Here is a 17,630-nt window from a genome sequence, read left to right on the forward strand (position 1 = left end):
GCAGCGGCGGGAGATACGGCACGAATTGTTCCAACTGTTACATGTTTACCAGTTCAAATCCACTGAGTATAGTGCTCTGGTGTAAAGAAACTTAATGTGCAATTTATAAGCACTACTGGACGGCCAACATAATTTTTTTTTCTCCACGCACACTTTTTTGTAATGCATAAATTGTGGGAAAATTATAAATATGTTGACGCAAAATCAGGTGCAAATTAACATTGTGGACATAGGAAATGATAAATGTCGTAAACGACAGGAAAACATTAATTCCGGGAACGTAAAAATGGGGTTATATTGTTCAATTGTTATGACCACATAATTCCTGATTCACAGGGATGGAAATGGAAGAGCTGCCCTCAACTGTCCATTGGACATAAAAATCAATAACTCAAGAATGAAAGGAGATATTGTTCCACTCTCAATTTCAAACAAAATTCCGATGTCTTGTCTACATTTCATATACTGCAATGTAGGAGCTAAAATCCACAATACACAGTTTATCCCATGTGCAAACTCCTTAAAATTTCATGCAGTGTTTTACTCTATTTGATGCAGCACAGTAATTATGACATATACAGGGAAGAAATTGAATTTTTTTATTGAGATAAGACTTCAGACTGTAAGATGTGCAAAAATCAAATTTTTTCGGCAAATACTTCCTTAAAATTGGATGATAAGTATTTCATAGTGGCCGGAATGCTGTCTCTCAGCACAGGTTTCAGCATTTGCTGAGCAGTACAATCACAACAAAGCTGCTCTCAGCACAGGATGCAGAGATCACATCTGTAGCAGATAAAGGGTCAAAATTGGGTGTCTGACTGGGACTCAAACCTCAGAGAGAAAGGGCTCCACCAACTGCACAACTCAACCCGTCCTCATAGCTTTAGCTCTGCCAGTCCCATTCTCCGACCTTCTGAAGTTTACACAAGCTCCCTGGTATACCTTGCAGGACTAACACATCTCAAAGATTGAAAATAGCAGAGAAATGACTACAGCATGAAGTATTGTTTTCAGAATGAATTTTCATTCTGCAGAGCTAAGAACTGCTTCCAACCCACTGTTCATTCTTAGTGACAGAAAATTTACTAAAATCACCAGCCGCTCCTCAATAAGCAGCCAGTCTCAATCGACACTGTTAGGACACATTTATATATCAACAATTTCCTTTATTATAGAGTTCCAATATTTAAGAGCATGGATTCAAATCGCTGTTTGTGTATCTGAATTTTACGCTCATATATGATTACACAGTAAGCTGTTGCAACTTTGTAAATTTTCCCAAGACATCAAAATCCATTAATGGAACCTACTTGTGTAAGAAATAACGCCGCCGATGGAGAAATGATCGGCCACATATCTCACACTGGAAACGACTTTTACGGCGTTTGCCCCTTGGACGGCCTTTTCCTTTTGCTTTATTTACAATTACGAGCTCACCAAGATCCTGACCTTCAGGTGTTTCGAGATGGCCTATAATTTCAGCTCCTACAAAATAAAAATCACCTAATTATAAAAAAAAGTTTAATATTATTAGTAACAACTGTACATAAAACAATTTAATTACTGCTCATTTTAGAAGTTCAAAGAAACAGGTTGTGCTCTGAGATGCCTTTGGAAATTTTGTATTTATTTAAAAAACTTAAAACCTACCTTCAACAGCATCACTGTCAGCTTTTATTTTCTCTTCAGATTCTTCACTTCCTTCATCCTGGTCATCTTCATCTATAACTCCTTCTTCTCTAAACATTCTTTCCAATTCTTTACCACGAATCACTTCAGTAAACCTAAACACAAGAACATTCATTTATTCAGCCATCATATTCCGAAGATTTTATCACGAAAAAGAATCCTGAGAGGTGCAAAATGGCTCAAGCTACCCATTAATGAAGAGGAGCAGCCATGGCACACAACATTAACTGCTAGAAGCTATTTATCTATTCTCAAGATAAAATTTGAAACACTAAAATTAGCTGCTTGAATAAAGCTTCCTCTTCGTCAGTTACTTTAGAGACTGCTCTTTATTTCCTATTGTTGAATTAATATTTAAACAAACACTTTTTACCATAAAACAGTTATCTACCTTCTGTAAAAACAGACCAAATGTGATATATATTGGTACCAATTATGATAAAAGAATGTAACTGTCTATGTTGCATGTTAATAATTTAAAAGTATCATACATAGATTAATTTTGTTATACTAGCACAATTTACCTGATGTAATTACATTTGCCACAGTACAGATATTGCACCAACCCAATCACCAAGTCCGTTCATTTGCCAGTAAACTGCTACATATGAAGTAGTCAAGTAGTGAAGCATTGTTTGAATAATTTTACACTTGATGCATCTATTTCCCATCCTTCTTTTTGATCCAGGCTTTGGACCAACACTGGCAAAGTTAAAAATAGATTTATATTTTTTGTCTTTTTTTAATAATTCATTCAGAAGCGTCAATACATTTTCTCATATTTAGTTCCCAATAATTCGTAATGCTTCTTTGTATGGTAAGTCTCAAAGCAGAGTACAACACATAATGGAACATTTCAAGTTTTGCATTGGTATCTGGTTTCCCCGTGTACTTTGTTTTGTGCAAACCATACATCTGTGCATTAGTGTACTTTTCTATGAATCTTCACTCACAATAACTGCCGGAAAACGTCTTACTGTGAATTGCAGGGGATTCTCGTCATCGTAGCACCTCCCCCTACCAGCTTTTTCTCGTTCTGTAGCATATTTTTCTACAATCTCCCTTCTGAGAGAAAGGTGTAATTCTGCAAGTGCCATTTTTCGCACTGTTACCGACAGGTGGAGAGCATGAGCATTTAAAATGCACAAATACAGAATGTGAAAAAAAATATTTCTTGTAGCATTTCACAGTCTTAAACACTGATCACAATGAGCTCAGTAACATGTCACAACGGTCAACTGCATCCAAACTCTAACTGTAATCTACAATACATTGTGATTTCTTTATTTTTTTTGCCAGTATTTCCATCAGTCTTCTCTGTTTCAACCATTTGTGTTGTGTGTCTTGTGGTCAAGATTAACATCTTTCTCTTATTGCACCACTCGATAGCAAGAATCTTGTCAGTAGACTTAAACTCAGTTCCTCCTCATTTTAATTTCTTCTGCAGTTTTGGCATGTTGCACCTATTCTTACGAACAGTGCCACATGCGGCTATTCCATGGTTGTGAAGCCAAAGGAACATGTCTGGGCTGGAGTACCAATTAGAGACATATAAAATGTGACCCGCTCCAAATACAGTCCTGTAAGAGTTACCACAACGTCACCAATTTTCCCTAAATTGTGGAACCCAATTTCTGTTATTGCGCCTGTTTGTTGTTGTTGTTGTGGTCTTCAGTCCTGAGACTGGTTTGACGCAGCTCTCCATGTTACTCTATCCTGTGCAAGCTTCTTCATCTCCCAGTACCTACTGCAACCTACATCCTTCTGAATCTGCTTAGTGTATTCATCTCTCGGTCTCCCCCTACGATTTTTACCCTCCACGCTGCCCTCCAATACTAAATTGGTGATCCCTTGATGCCTCAGAACATGTCCTACCAACCGATCCCTTCTTCTGGTCAAGTTGTGCCACAAACTCCTCTTCTCCCCAATCCTATTCAGTACCTCCTCATTAGTTATGTGATCTACCCATCTAATCTTCAGCATTCTTCTGTAGCACCACATTTTGAAAGCTTCTATTCTCTTCTTGTCCAAACTATTTACCGTCCATGTTTCACTTCCATACATGGCTACACTCCACACAAATACTTTCAGAAACAACTTCCTGACATTTAAATCTATACTCGATGTTAACAAATTTCTCTTCTTCAGAAACGCTTTCCTTGCCATTGCCAGTCTACATTTTATATCCTCTCTACTTCGACCATCATCAGTTATTTTACTCCCTAAATAGCAAAACTCCTTCACTACTCTAAGTGTCTCATTTCCTAATCCAATTCCCTCAGCATCACGAAACTTAATTCGACTACATTCCATTATCCTCGTTTTGCTTTTGTTGATGTTCATCTTATATCCTCCCTTCAAGACACCATCCATTCCGTTCAACTGCTCTTCTAAGTCCTTTGCTGTCTCTGACAGAATTACAATGTCATCAGCGAACCTCAAAGTTTTTACTTCTTCTCCATGAATTTTAATACCTACTCCGAATTTTTCTTTTGTTTCCTTTACTGCTTGCTCAATATACAGATTGAATAACATCGGGGAGAGGCTACAACCCTGTCTTACTCCCTTACCAACCACTGCTTCCCTTTCATGTCCCTCGACTCTTATAACTGCCATCTGGTTTCTGTACAAATTGTAAATAGCCTTTCGCTCCCTGTATTTTACCCCTGCCACCTTCAGAATTTGAACGAGAGTATTCCAGTCAAAACTTTCTCTTTTCCATTCGTCTGTAAAGAATTCGCGTTAGTATTTTGCAGCTGTGGCTTATTAAACTGATTGTTCGGTAATTTTCACATCTGTCAACACCTGCTTTCTTTGGGATTGGAATTATTATATTCTTCTTGAAGTCTGAGGGTATTTCGCCTGTTTCATACATCTTGCTCACCAGATGGTAGAGTTTTGTCAGGACTGGCTCTCCCTAGGCCGTCAGTAGTTCCGATGGAATGTTGTCTACTCCGGGGGCCTTGTTTCGACTCAGGTCTTTCAGTGCTCTGTCAAACTCTTCACGCAGTATCGTATCTCCCATTTCATCTTCATCTACATCCTCTTCCATTTCCATAATATTGTCCTCAAGTACATCGCCCTTGTATAGAGCCTCTATATACTCCTTCCACCTTTCTGCCTTCCCTTCTTTGCTTAGAACTGGGTTGCAATCTGAGCTCTTGATATTCATACAAGTGGTTCTCTTCTCTCCAAAGGTCTCTCTAATTTTCCTGTAGGCAGTATCTATCTTACCCCGAGTGAGACAAGCCTCTACATCCTTACATTTGTCCTCTAGCCATCCCTGCTGAGCCATTTTGCACTTCCTGTCGATCTCATTTTTGAGACGTTTGTATTCCTTTTTGCCTGCTTCATTTACTGCATTTTTATATTTTCTCCTTTCATCAATTAAATTCAATATTTCTTCTGTTACCCAAGGATTTCTACTAGCCCTCATCTTTTTACCTACTTGATCCCGTATATACAATAAAATCCAAAATATAACCATTCTGACAGTCACACAGTAAATGACTTTATTCTGAATCTACTTTGCTTGGTTGGAATAAATTGCTTAAAAAATAATTGTCCTTTGAACAGCAAGAGGCTTTCATCTATACAAAGCTTGTGATGTGGACGAAATGAATTATGAAATGTCTTACGAACTCTATCAACAATCGTCGTAATTTTAAATAGACTGTCACCTCCAGTACTTGCAGAGTTATCACTGAAGTGTAGCTTTCTTAGAAGTAGACAAAAATGGTCTTGGGACATAATTTCGCTGAAAACTGGTGTGTCCAAAAGTGTATCTGTGGATCAATAATCACTTAATTTTAATTTCTTAACTTGCACCATTAGAAGGCAAATAGCAACAAAACAATTCATTTCCTCAAATCCAGTGTCTTTCCATTTTGACAGTCAAGAATTCACACATTCTGTAGTATTTTCTCTGGTGTAAACATAAAAATGATTTGTTTCATCTGCAATGAATTGCAACTGTTCTTCACACATAAACATCACAAACTATAAAAGAATGCTTGAGTCAGTATCTGACATTTGTGTCCTGAACTAGAGTGATCAAAGTAATGGTTTAACAGCTGGAAATCGATTTCTTTCCAGTCAAACATGTCACTTATGCGTGCTCCTTTCTAAACCGTTTCACTGTCACTTTGATTCCTCAGATTCAGAGCAACTGTTGACTGTAAATCTTGCTCTCCCCTCTGATGTATAGAGCTGGACCTACAGCTTCAAGATTCTGTTGAAGACTCATCACTGCTACCAACATCAGATATTTCACATTCCCTGTTGCTAATAGTGAGCATATTCAGGATCTCTTTATCTGTGCAACCATGGTAATGTGACATTCCTCCCGTAGAAAACAAGAAAACTGACGGAAACACGGGAACCAAAGTCTAATTCTGCAAAGAGGGAACACAGCAACAAACATATGCACACTCTCAAACTATACAGTCAGATCACTGAGCAGCTACTGGAAGAGCAGGGTGGAAAGACAGCTCTCTGCATGTTTACACGTCTGTTGCGCTCAGGTAGCTGTGACTCAGTGTGCCTAAACTCATCCCCAATGGTGAAAAAGCCTGTGGCATGGTATGCATCAACGCGTCCTTAGCGCTGTAGGGAAGACCCAAGGGCCACCCTTAAACACATAGGGTGCACCAGCGGAAAGGCGAGTCATGATGAGTTAATAGACCCCTAGTAGTTAATTTAACCACACGTTCTGACACACTAACTTTTGCTCAACTCCAATTTGCTTTTGAAATGAAACTTAGATTCTTTTAAACTCTAGCTGCCACTTTCTCAATTTTTGCATTAAGGCAAAAGGTCTGTTTTCTTTACTTAGTTTTCTAATTTCAAAAGCTGAATCTACTTTTTTAATAGATTCTTGCAAGTCACAAAATTCTTTATCTGAACTCTTACTATCCCTTCTTTGTTAACTACAAATATCTTAGTATAATATGTTGGACACAATAATTTTCCTCATATTATACTGATAAAAGGCCTTTACTTCCTTTAGACCCACAGTTACAAACTTCCTATGTTTCTCAAACGCAACCAAAGCAAGACTGACAAAAAAGATGATGAAATTTTTTTTAAGCATTTCATTTCATGGTAATTACAACTTGATTTAACGTCTGAATCATCAACTATTAAGTAAAACAACACTTTTTCTTATTTACTGTACTCTTCCATTGAAACAATGTCTTTAAGAAACACTCTATACACATTTTTATCACTTGCTTCATTACTAGGAACACCACTAGAACATCGAGACTCCATTTTTCAAGTGCACATTTCAAGAGCTCATAGTTAACAGAGAATGACTGAACAGGTGTTGGAGGAATGTTACTATTCGAATTGTATCTGAAATAAGTGATAGTTCGACACGTGAAGTAGTCTACTTTGCTTATTTTCATTCGCTTATAACATATGGTATTACACTTTGGGGTAACTCTTCCTATTCTCAAAAGATATTTTTGGCTCAGAGACGAGTGGTTCAGGCAATGAGTGATGCAAGTTTGTGAACCTCTTGTCTATCCCTATTCATTAGTCTGGGTATTCTGACATTGGTCTCTCAATCTATATATTCTTCACTGTTGTTTCTTGTAAACAATATCACCTTATTCCCAAGAATTAGCAGCTTTCACTCAGTAAATACTATGCAGAAATTCAGTCTTCATTTGGACTGCACTTCCTTCACTCTCATGCAGAAAGGTGTGCATCTATTTTCAATAAGTTACCCCAAGAATTCAAAGATTTTAGCAGTAATCCATGCACTTTCAAGTGGAAACTCCAGAGTTTCCTCATGGATCACTACTCCTAATCTGTTGAGGAGTTGCTTTAAAACTTAGCCAATTCCTGTGTTCTATTTTTGATAGCATTTACATAAACTTATAGCTTGTCTTTTTGGGTTCATAAACATTTAATTTAATCTGTTATTACTTTTATGTTTTAATTTAATGTACTGGACGTTCCATGACCCTGGAAATTTGCTCCTGTGGAACTTGGTGTGTGTAAAAAAAAAACACACACACAGGCTTGTTCAGGCTTGTCTGCGAGCCTCTACTGACTTGCAGATGCTATCTGCTAGTCTGTTGATACATTCAGTGAGGACTGTCTCAACAATCAATCATTAGTTACTTTAATCTGATGCATTTAAATGACATAACCAATGTACTTTATTCCATCGAGATAAAAGTTAATTAAAAAAAAAATTTTTTTTTGTTCAATAACTTGAAGTTGTTAAAAAGATATTAAGGAATACATTCAGGCAGGTGACAATGGTCTACATTTTAGGTCAGAGTGTGCTGAACTAAATGTTTTTCTTTTATTTGGAAGGCCTAGGGCAAGCTGTTAATAAATAGTTAAAAAACTGCAGATGCTCGCAAATGCGAAAAAACGCTTGCAGCCTGAAACAAAAATGGCCACCATTTCTAATAGACATCTGATAAAAATTTTTAAAAATATTACGGAATTCACCCAGCACATATCAAATTTTTCTGAGGTGGTCATGCAACCAGTGCTGGACCACTTGGTATTGATTAACCTCAATGGTAGGACACTCAAGGGATTAAACAGGACATTACAATATCTCTGAGGTAATTCAGAGTTAAGCTATACTTTCTGGAGATTTTTGGCAAACATTGCCAGTTATTCCAAAACCAACTCTGGGCAATGAAATCAATGAATGTTTGAATCGACCATTTCTTTAACAGCTGAAACCACACTGCAGTGTGGGTCCAGTTGTCTGAGACTGCAGTCGTGTATGTGAATTGCATTTGCATGAGTGCGAGATAGAGAGAGAGAGAGAGAGAGAGAGAGAGAGAGAGAGGGAGAGTGTGAGTGTGTGGAGGAGGAGGAGATCAGTGTTTAACGTCCCGTCGACAATGAGGTCATTAGAGACGGAGCGCAAGCTCGGGTGAGGGAAGGATGGGGAAGGAAAACGGCCGTGCCCTTTCAAAGGAACCATCCCGGCATTTGCCTCAAGAGATTTAGGGAAATCACGGAGTGTGTGTGTGTGTGTGTGTGTGTGGACGAAGGCCAATGCCTGAAAGCTTTAATTGTGAGTTTCTTTTTGTTGCGCCTATCTGCGACTCAACATCTCCGCCATATGGTGAGTAGCAACTGTCTTTCTCACAATATTGTTACATCCCAACCTTGATTTCCCATTGTTTAGTAATTTCTTTGCTTGAGCTTGACTGAAGTGATCTGTAATGTTCCCAGAAAAAAAGATGTAAATAAAGACCAAGCAGGGCCTTTTTCAGCTAGTAATGTGATACTTTGCACAGTGAGAACTCACCTCTTAGGAACTTTTCTTTTCCTACGCCGCCTGCCATCCAAATCTCCTTCATCTTCTTTTGATTCCTCTTCTGGCTCTGGGGACTTTTCTTTAACAATTTCTTTTTCCTTTGCTTTTGCTTCACTTTTCTTAGGACGACCTTTTTTGGGCCTCGGCCTATCCAAACCTTCCATTTTGAGACTGATTTCGTGTTCTGCACGAAACAATGCTCCTGTTCCATCTGCCATGACTGCAAGTGACATGAACAAACAAGGTTACTAAGCACAAAACAATAGAATGTACATTTGTCTATGCTTGTGAACAGCAAAGTTATAAACAGATAACATGTACTGACAGATGAGAAAAAACACAATTTTCAAAACCTCCAAATGCTTTATGGAGGGTACTATTACATAGTATATTATGCAGTTTGCATTTGGTATAAAATGCACGGCAGGTCAGTGCTCCTTGACTGATAAATAAATATTTAGTGGTCTCTGAGGATTTTATCCAAACTGACAAGATTTGAAAACCAGTAAGACTTTATTTGAGTAAGCTTTGGCTGAAAGCTTAATGAATAACAGTCATTTTGTTGTGCCTATCTGTAACTCAATGGGTCATCTTTATGGTGAGTAGCAATCTATCTTCCCATATTTCTTCATCAGGAAAGAGGGAAGGAGAGGGAAAGACGAAAGGATGTGGGTTTTAAGGGAGAGGGTAAGGAGTCATTCCAACCCCGGGAGCGGAAAGACTTACCTTAGGGGGAAAAAAGGACAGGTATACACTCGCACACACACCCATATCCAACCACACATACACAGACACAAGCAGACATTTGTAAAGGCAAAGAGATTCGGCAGAGATGTCAGTCGTTGGTTGCGAAAGCTAGAATTTTGTGTGTATGATTGTGTTTGTTTGTGTGTCTATCGACCTGCCAGTGCTTTCGTATGGTAAGTCACATCATCTTTGTTTTTAGATATATTTTTCCTGCGTGGAATGTTTCCCTCTATTATATTCCCATACTTCTTGTTATTCAAGCATACATTTTATAGCAAAGCAAAGCACTGGTAGTTAATTCAAATTCACAAAAGACTAGCTGTCTGGAAAGTCACTGAAAAAGAAAAGGGAGTATTTAAAATATGGAGGAATCAAATCATTAACACCATCTCTGAAATACAGTGCCATTCATTTTTAAAGACAGAACAAAATCAGTAACTTTTCACCTGGTGGAAGAATACAGTAAACTTCAGAAGTAAAAAATATTTAGTGTAATGTATTATATAATAAATTATTGTTGCACACTGCTCTGAAGAATGATTTGTTGACTGAACTAAACAATACAATCACAAGATGAGGTAAAAGATAAGAATTTAAGCAGATGTTTAACATAACAATTTAGCAATGCTTGATGAGAGGTGTGATGAGGATTGAAAGGGGAGGGGTGGGGGGTGACAGCAGCAGCTGGTTTTAAGTAGCCAATGAAAGAGAGAATGGCTAACAGACAACACATTTTGTAATGATTAACTGACACTTAGTTATCATGTGTGAATTGAATATGAATGTATGATTTAGCAAAACAAAAAGTCATTATTCCAACCAATCTTACAGTGACAATGTTTTGCAGACAATTAGCTTTTTTGTTTTCTTTTTTAGGTCTGCCCATGTCAATATTTGAGAGAGCAACAAAGGCACCTCTTCAGGTCCAAGAGCTTTAAGGACAGCTAAACATTTCAACACCCAGAATTTCTTGTTATAATATTATAAGAGGTTGGGAATGGTCCTCAATATCCCCTTGTGAACTGGGAAACTAACCCTGATGGACAAGTGTGTGCTATAAATGACAGTCTGAGAACCAGTAGTACAATCTTTTTATTCCTTTGTGGATAAAAGGATCTACACTGTGGTTACACCTACACGGTGGGCTTTGCTGGTCATAGTTTGTTACTCATTATTTGTAATATTGTTCTTCCTGCTGATTCAACTTTTCTTCTCATCAGTAAAATAATATCTGCATGAGGATAAGATCATTTCATCATAAATGTATTAGATGTGTTTACAAAATTCTTTATCCTATAGAAATGATGTATTAGTAAATTTTCATTGTAAGAACAAAATATGAAACCATAATTACTATTTCTCCATTAAGAAACCACTCCTAAAATATGATTTATCAGTTGATTTTTTTCTCACTTCTCAAGTTTTTTCTTTAAACTTTACATATTTGTTGCAAAATGTACCTATAGAATGCTGCCAGAATACCATAAGGACTTCTATGCAACATATCACTGAAGCGTTTCTTGAATCTGTGATTGATTTCAACTGTAAGTGTTCACATAATAAATTTAGAGAGTAGTAAAATGAAAGGGCATTGCAAAGAAGGTAAATTCGTTGCATACATTAAATCCGAGTAGTAATACATGGCTTGACAATACAACTGAAGTGCTAAACTATTTTTACAAGTTTTTTTTTTTTTTTGACAGACTAGAGTAGTGTAATGTTGGATCTTTACATTATTGTGTGAATTAAGTACGGAGTAATCCACTTAGTGGCCGTACTGACTTTGTTAATTAATAAATGACTTATTTCAAACTTAACTAGTAAGTAAAACAACATATTAAGCAGCAGCATCTCTTAATGACCACTGACAAATGAGGAAACCGTTGATGTTGTTCGACAACTGACATGTATTTACTGCACTGCTATTTACATAGGCATCATTGCAACTAAATTGCCTTAACACTTAAATGGAAACAGAACATACCCCTTGGGGACACTCATTAGGAAGGCTTCACAGCATGCTACTGTTCTCTGGCCATAAGAATGATAACAAGAATTTAGACAACATTATGAAAAGCATACATTACTACTAACCATATGGCACAGATGTTGAGTCACAGACAGGCACAACAAAAATACTACTGACATGTAAGCTTTTGGGCAGTAGGCCTTCTTCTGACAGAGTCAATACACATGCACGCATGCAGCTCACACACACATGTGACCACTGTCTCTGGCTGCTGTGTGTGTGTGTGTGTGTGTGTGGTTTTTATTTTTTTTTTGTATATATCAGAAAAGGACCTTCTGGCTGAAAGCTTACATGTTTAGTAGTCTTTTATTATGCCTGTCTGCAACTCAACATATCTGCTATATGGTGAGTAGCAATCTAGCCTTTTACAATATTGTCATTATTTCATCTTGGATTTTCCAATGTTTGTAACAATAATTTAATTATTTACTCATTTACAACTTTAAAGGATGAGGAGTCGTCCTTTCTCTTTTAAAATAACATCCTACCACACCTTCCTTTCTGTTTCGTAACAGCATTATTCAGTGGAATTTTTCTCCACCTTTATTTTTCACTCTGTCCGAATCACTTCTGAGGATCCAACCCAGGTTCAGAGTGACCTGCTCCGCCCCGCTTTCCAACCTTCACTAATCCAGACGTGGAGGAGGAATACGTAGTTCCAAAATCTAGGATTGATAAAGTGTTTCCTTTGGCATTACTCAGCATTTTACCTCCTGAAGAAAAATTATGGCCAGCCATTCTTTTGTCTAATAATTTTAATAGTTTTCACAATTAAATTTTTTGCTTGATATAATTCATTCTGTGTCGTATGAAACAATGTTGGCCCCAGTTTATGTTGTCTACAAACAATTCACTGCTTCATACTGATAAGGTGAAAATAGTTTTCCCAATACCGGTGCCAGTGCTGCTGACACTCCCCCCCCCCCCCCCCCCCCCACCTATGAGTGATCAATACAAATAAAGACTTGGGGAACAGCAAGAGGTAAACTAGAATTACATGCACTGTATGCAATACAACAGGTGCAATTTCAGCAGTGGTTAACTTTAATGTGCTTACTCTGTATAACGACCCTGTTTTCTCCATCATAACTTGCTGCATTCGGGTCCTCAAGAGATGCAGATGTAAGCAAAATTTCTGTAGCTCCCAATCCAGCTTTCTCAATTTGTTTCTGATGTTCTACCTACAACAAGCAGTTCTCTTAAAGAACAACCATATACGAGTTTGGGTTGGAATCATCTGAAATGAAATCTCAGTAAATTTAAAATAATATTACATCAAAAAGAAACAAAAAGTAACAATTCAATTTCCAATCCGTCAACAAAATACAAATACTAACAACTGAAGTAGTTTGTCAAATGTAACATTATACCTAAAAATTCTAAGCACTTCTTAACAGTTTTTTTTTTTAAATACATAAAACAGACATTTCCACAGCATGTTATGAAAGGCATGTGGTCTCTTGCATTCATTTTAGGCAGCACAGTCATAGTCTGGAAGTTCTGTGATAATACAGAATAGTGTTTAAATCTTTTCAGTGCTTTAAATAATACTGTTTCTCCACTAGTGCAAGATGACATAAACCTTCCTGTTAAAAGTACTGTCTCACAAATAGACATGACTTGTACATCATAAACAAATTAAACAAGACAAAAGTATAATAATTCACCGAAGGATGATAGCATGACCACTAAAACCCTTAGTGGTTGTAAAAATAAAAGTGACTAAGCATTATATCAATAACTGTTTGTATCTGATTAGTTACAGCCCTTCACAAGCAGTGCATTATGGATGGCAAATTTATTACTAATAATACTGCTATCACTATTATTGTTGTTTTAGATGAGAATGCTTTCTGATGTGGTTAGAAATGCTATTAGGCCTATAGCATACAGCAGGTCTCACATGCCATTTAGTTCTGAAATCACCCATCTTTGCCTTTTTATAAAAAAAAAAAAATAGATGTCAGGTTTTTAAATTGCAGTCAGTCATACTGATGAATTTTAATTGAAAAATGTTAAAGCATTAGGAAAAAACTTCATCTGCAACAGCTTTTAACAAGGAAACACTTCGTTGTCTCAAAGAGTTTCAATTTAACTTGTGCTGACTGTTGGTACATATGCTGATTCACAATCTGCATCGAATTCTGGACTCTACAAATTGCGTGGCGGACAATACTTTTCATTTTTCTTCATACTAAGGTTTCTTTTTATTCCATTCAGTGGTGAAGCATAATATTACTGCTTTTAAGTCTCTGAGTGAGTTGTTATTTGCTTTATATCTAAGGGGTAGATACATAAGAGGCTGAAGAACTGAAACAGTGTATAATCTGAAAGACTGTTCTTGAAGTTTCCTACACTGGTTATCAAGATATATGTAGTACTATTCAAACGAATGCCAGCTAAGTGTTTACAGCATTTCTGTTACACTGTGTTGTCAGACCAACAAATATGTGGTTATTTACATTCCCCTTTTTGTATATGCTTGATGTTGTATGTTAGTGGAACCCGGTATGGAACTTTAAAAAACTCATAAATATTCAGCATGTAACCAATTTTACAAATTAATTTGTAATGTGCATGTAAAATGACTGGTTCTGCATCATTACAATTTATTGCGCAAATGATCCATGGAACATAACTAACTATACACTTGAGCAGGATTCGTGTATGAGCTGTGTAAGCATACCGTAAAAAATCTCTTCTGCAAAAGAAGAGCAGCTTCCCAGTATCCTACCAATTTACTGCAGCATGCCATTTGCTTTACATACAGCTGAGCCTATTCGGTAATTCAACTTTATATACCGGTATATCTACAGTGACGTGTTCGATGCACTCCTTTGCACTCATTCATTTAGTCATACACTGTGATCCATAAATCCTGTACTAAAGGAGAGCCTTCAAGGCATGGAACAAGTCACTTTATACACTAACCAGAAAGTAGCAGTCACTGCAGGCTAGTTCCCAAAAACATACTAGCAACCAAACTGGTTTCTTCTATTTTTGTTGTGGAGGATATTGAATGAAAAGTGTGAAATGTTTTCCACACAGTCAATACTTTCGGAACTCATATTGACTTCCATGGAGAATGTTATGTCCCAGGCCAGTCAATGTTCGACCTCAGAATACATTCTAGTATTCTGCTAAAAATAGATGCAAGTACAAGACAGCTGTTCTGGGGTAAGTTGTGCTATAGTGTGGAGTTAATTCACTTCCAGATTTTATGTAGCACTTGCCAGGGATTTCTTAATTCAGTTGAACCTTAGGCCTACTGAGTTCTAGTGCTTTAAATTATTGTCCAACACTACTTATGCTGACTGCTGTGTCACTCATCTCAGTATCAACATACTCACTGAATACTGGCAGAATTCCTCAATTTGTCTTTGAGGAGGAACATCTGACCACAAAATTACATATTTCAGTTTCACTTCATTTCCTGTTTCACTCACATGTGTCTGGACACCAGTTTTTGAGAAACAGACAAGCAAATTTAGGCTATGTGCTAACAGCACACGTAACCACTTCAAAGATGTATAAGTACTATCTGATAACTCATCATCTGAAGATTAGCAGAAGCAGCTCAAACCTATATGGGGGAAATAGAGTAAAATAACAAAAAATTGTTGATATCTTTAGTTAATTCATATTTCAGAATATTTTCTTTTTCTAATACTCATCTCACGTAAGTACCACATACTCGCTTCTTAGTTTCCAGCTTCAGTATATCCTATGCAAATCCCACCTCTTCCATCAAGCATGTTATACACACAATCCTGTTTTCTTATGCATTAAGTTTCACCATTTTCTAAATTATTCTTCAATACAAAACTTTTGTGCTGCAACTGAACATTTGCAAAATCAACTCAGTTGCAAGGACAACAAAAAGTCAAGCAAACTGTTACAAATACTGTGAGGTCCTAGGTGTCATAGGTCTGATACACTAGATTTTTCCCATAAAATATTTCATCTAATAACATACATAATAGTTCCATACTAACAAGAATAATCTTCTCAAAAAATCTCATCAGTGGTAATATCCCGATTGTCTAGTCACAGATGACCAATTCTCAAGTACACTTATGTATACGGACAAACTTGATAGGTTCAAAGCTACAATATAAGGGACGTATAGCTTGACTTTTATGATCATCACCAACAGTAATTAATTCACTACAAACAAAATAAATCAAGAAGACACAAAGGAAAGGTAATAAGAAACAAACTTAAGAAAATGTATGCATTTATAAGATCCAGAGGATCTTCTCCCGCACATCAAATATAGAACTAATTGAAAGGAATTCATTCTTTTGTCTGCACTGCGACACCGTAACAAAAATAAAGAACATGCAGGAAGGTTTATCCAACTAAGAAAGTTATGGAACTGTAAATGCCTTCAAAGATACTACTGGGGTGACATGTAACAGAGTAAGGCAGAGACTGGAAAATAAAAAACAGGTATTTTGCTTGAGAACTGAGAACACTAAATCTACTGATGAAAGTCTTCGTTTCTTTGCCATACACACAGGCGTTACAATAACAGTGACAAATCCTAGTGCTGTTTAACCGCAGTAGTTGATATTTCACTGAAGGTAAAGCTCCTGATTTAAAAGTACAAATTACAGAAACCTAATCGTCGGGCAGGATACTTGGCCAATAATTCTGTTCTGTTGCAACTCACAATCTTTCAACATTACGCGCAACCAAATCTAAAATTAACATCTACTTACCTGTTGCTTCCACAACTCGCGAATCTTTTTCTGCCCTTCCACCAAAAGATCAAAAAACTGAACAGTGGCCTGCAACTGTATGTTACACCCGGGGCATATCGTCCTCGGAAGCTTGCCATCATCACAAACCTAGAAAAATGTTTACAACGTCTAACACTCGTTTCTCAAAACAATTGCTAGCAAACAGCTCCAATCAAGAGCGAACACGATTTCTAAAGATTGCCATTGAATGTCAACTAGCAACAGAATACTTCTGTATCTGTTGACAAAAATGCTGCATATAACCAAAGTTACAACGAACACCTTACGGAATTTACTGTTTGGACATACAACTGATTTGTGTAGTGGAACTAAGAACTACGTAATTTCTACGACGACGATGATCAGTACACTCCCATTTTCATGTGAATAGGAAGTCAACTGAAGTACCATTTTTCACTATCGCCTTCACGCACTCACCTTAAGAGGAAGGTACTTATTTATAAGGGTACTTAAATCTGGCTCTGAATCTTCGGAAGAATATAAAAAAACTCCACTGGAATTATTTTCAGCACATAACCTACAATACGTAGAATCGTACAGTTGTACTTCCATGATGGCGGGCGGTAAATATTGGAGATGACCAACATAGTGTATCCTCCAATAAGATGCAGCATTAGTGACAGAGTTCCGTTTCTTTAGACGGGCCCACGCATTGGATCGCTAGGTATATGATCTCGCCGCGGTTTCTTCAAATGTGTTTATGTGTAATAATATAATCAAAAGGGTAACACCAATGTTTTGCACCAAATTAGATGTAGATTTCCCGCGGTACGTGCATACGATCAGTCAATCCATATGAATATATAATACCCGTAATTCACAGTTTTACGTGCAATTTCAAAAACAAAACAAAAAATGATATTTTATTAGCACTACGTGAGGACACAATAATTTTTTTAAAGAGCTGAAAGGTCATCTACTGATTTTGGTTTTCGGGGTTTGGCATTTTGATGCAATTTGCTTCATAGCAAATGTCACATCACTGGGCAGAGCTGTTTTCCACTTGGAATTTATTCTTCTCTAATATTGATCACCCCTTGCCTTGATATTGCTATTTAAATGTGTTTTATATAAATTGTACTCAGTTTCTCATAAC

At 37.0% G+C, this 17,630-nt stretch overlaps 1 protein-coding gene across 1 annotated transcript in view; it reads right to left on the reverse strand.

The window, feature by feature from the left end:
• The window catches only part of LOC126236329 (zinc finger protein 599-like), an 85,469-nt gene extending 68,337 nt beyond the window's left edge, over window positions 1-17,132 (reverse strand). The window contains exons 1-6 of the mRNA XM_049945549.1: window positions 16,952-17,132; window positions 16,493-16,621; window positions 12,826-12,949; window positions 8,984-9,212; window positions 1,654-1,787; window positions 1,314-1,488 (exon numbers count right to left, since the gene is read on the reverse strand). Of these exons, the coding sequence (XP_049801506.1) occupies window positions 1,314-1,488; window positions 1,654-1,787; window positions 8,984-9,212; window positions 12,826-12,949; window positions 16,493-16,621; window positions 16,952-17,086 (926 nt within the window). The 5' untranslated portion in view covers window positions 17,087-17,132. The remainder of the gene's footprint in view (window positions 1-1,313; window positions 1,489-1,653; window positions 1,788-8,983; window positions 9,213-12,825; window positions 12,950-16,492; window positions 16,622-16,951) is intronic.
• Between the last annotated feature and the right edge of the window lie 498 nt (window positions 17,133-17,630).

This window comes from Schistocerca nitens, chromosome 2, assembly GCF_023898315.1.
Source record: "Schistocerca nitens isolate TAMUIC-IGC-003100 chromosome 2, iqSchNite1.1, whole genome shotgun sequence".
Classification (NCBI taxonomy): Eukaryota; Metazoa; Arthropoda; class Insecta; order Orthoptera; family Acrididae; genus Schistocerca; species Schistocerca nitens.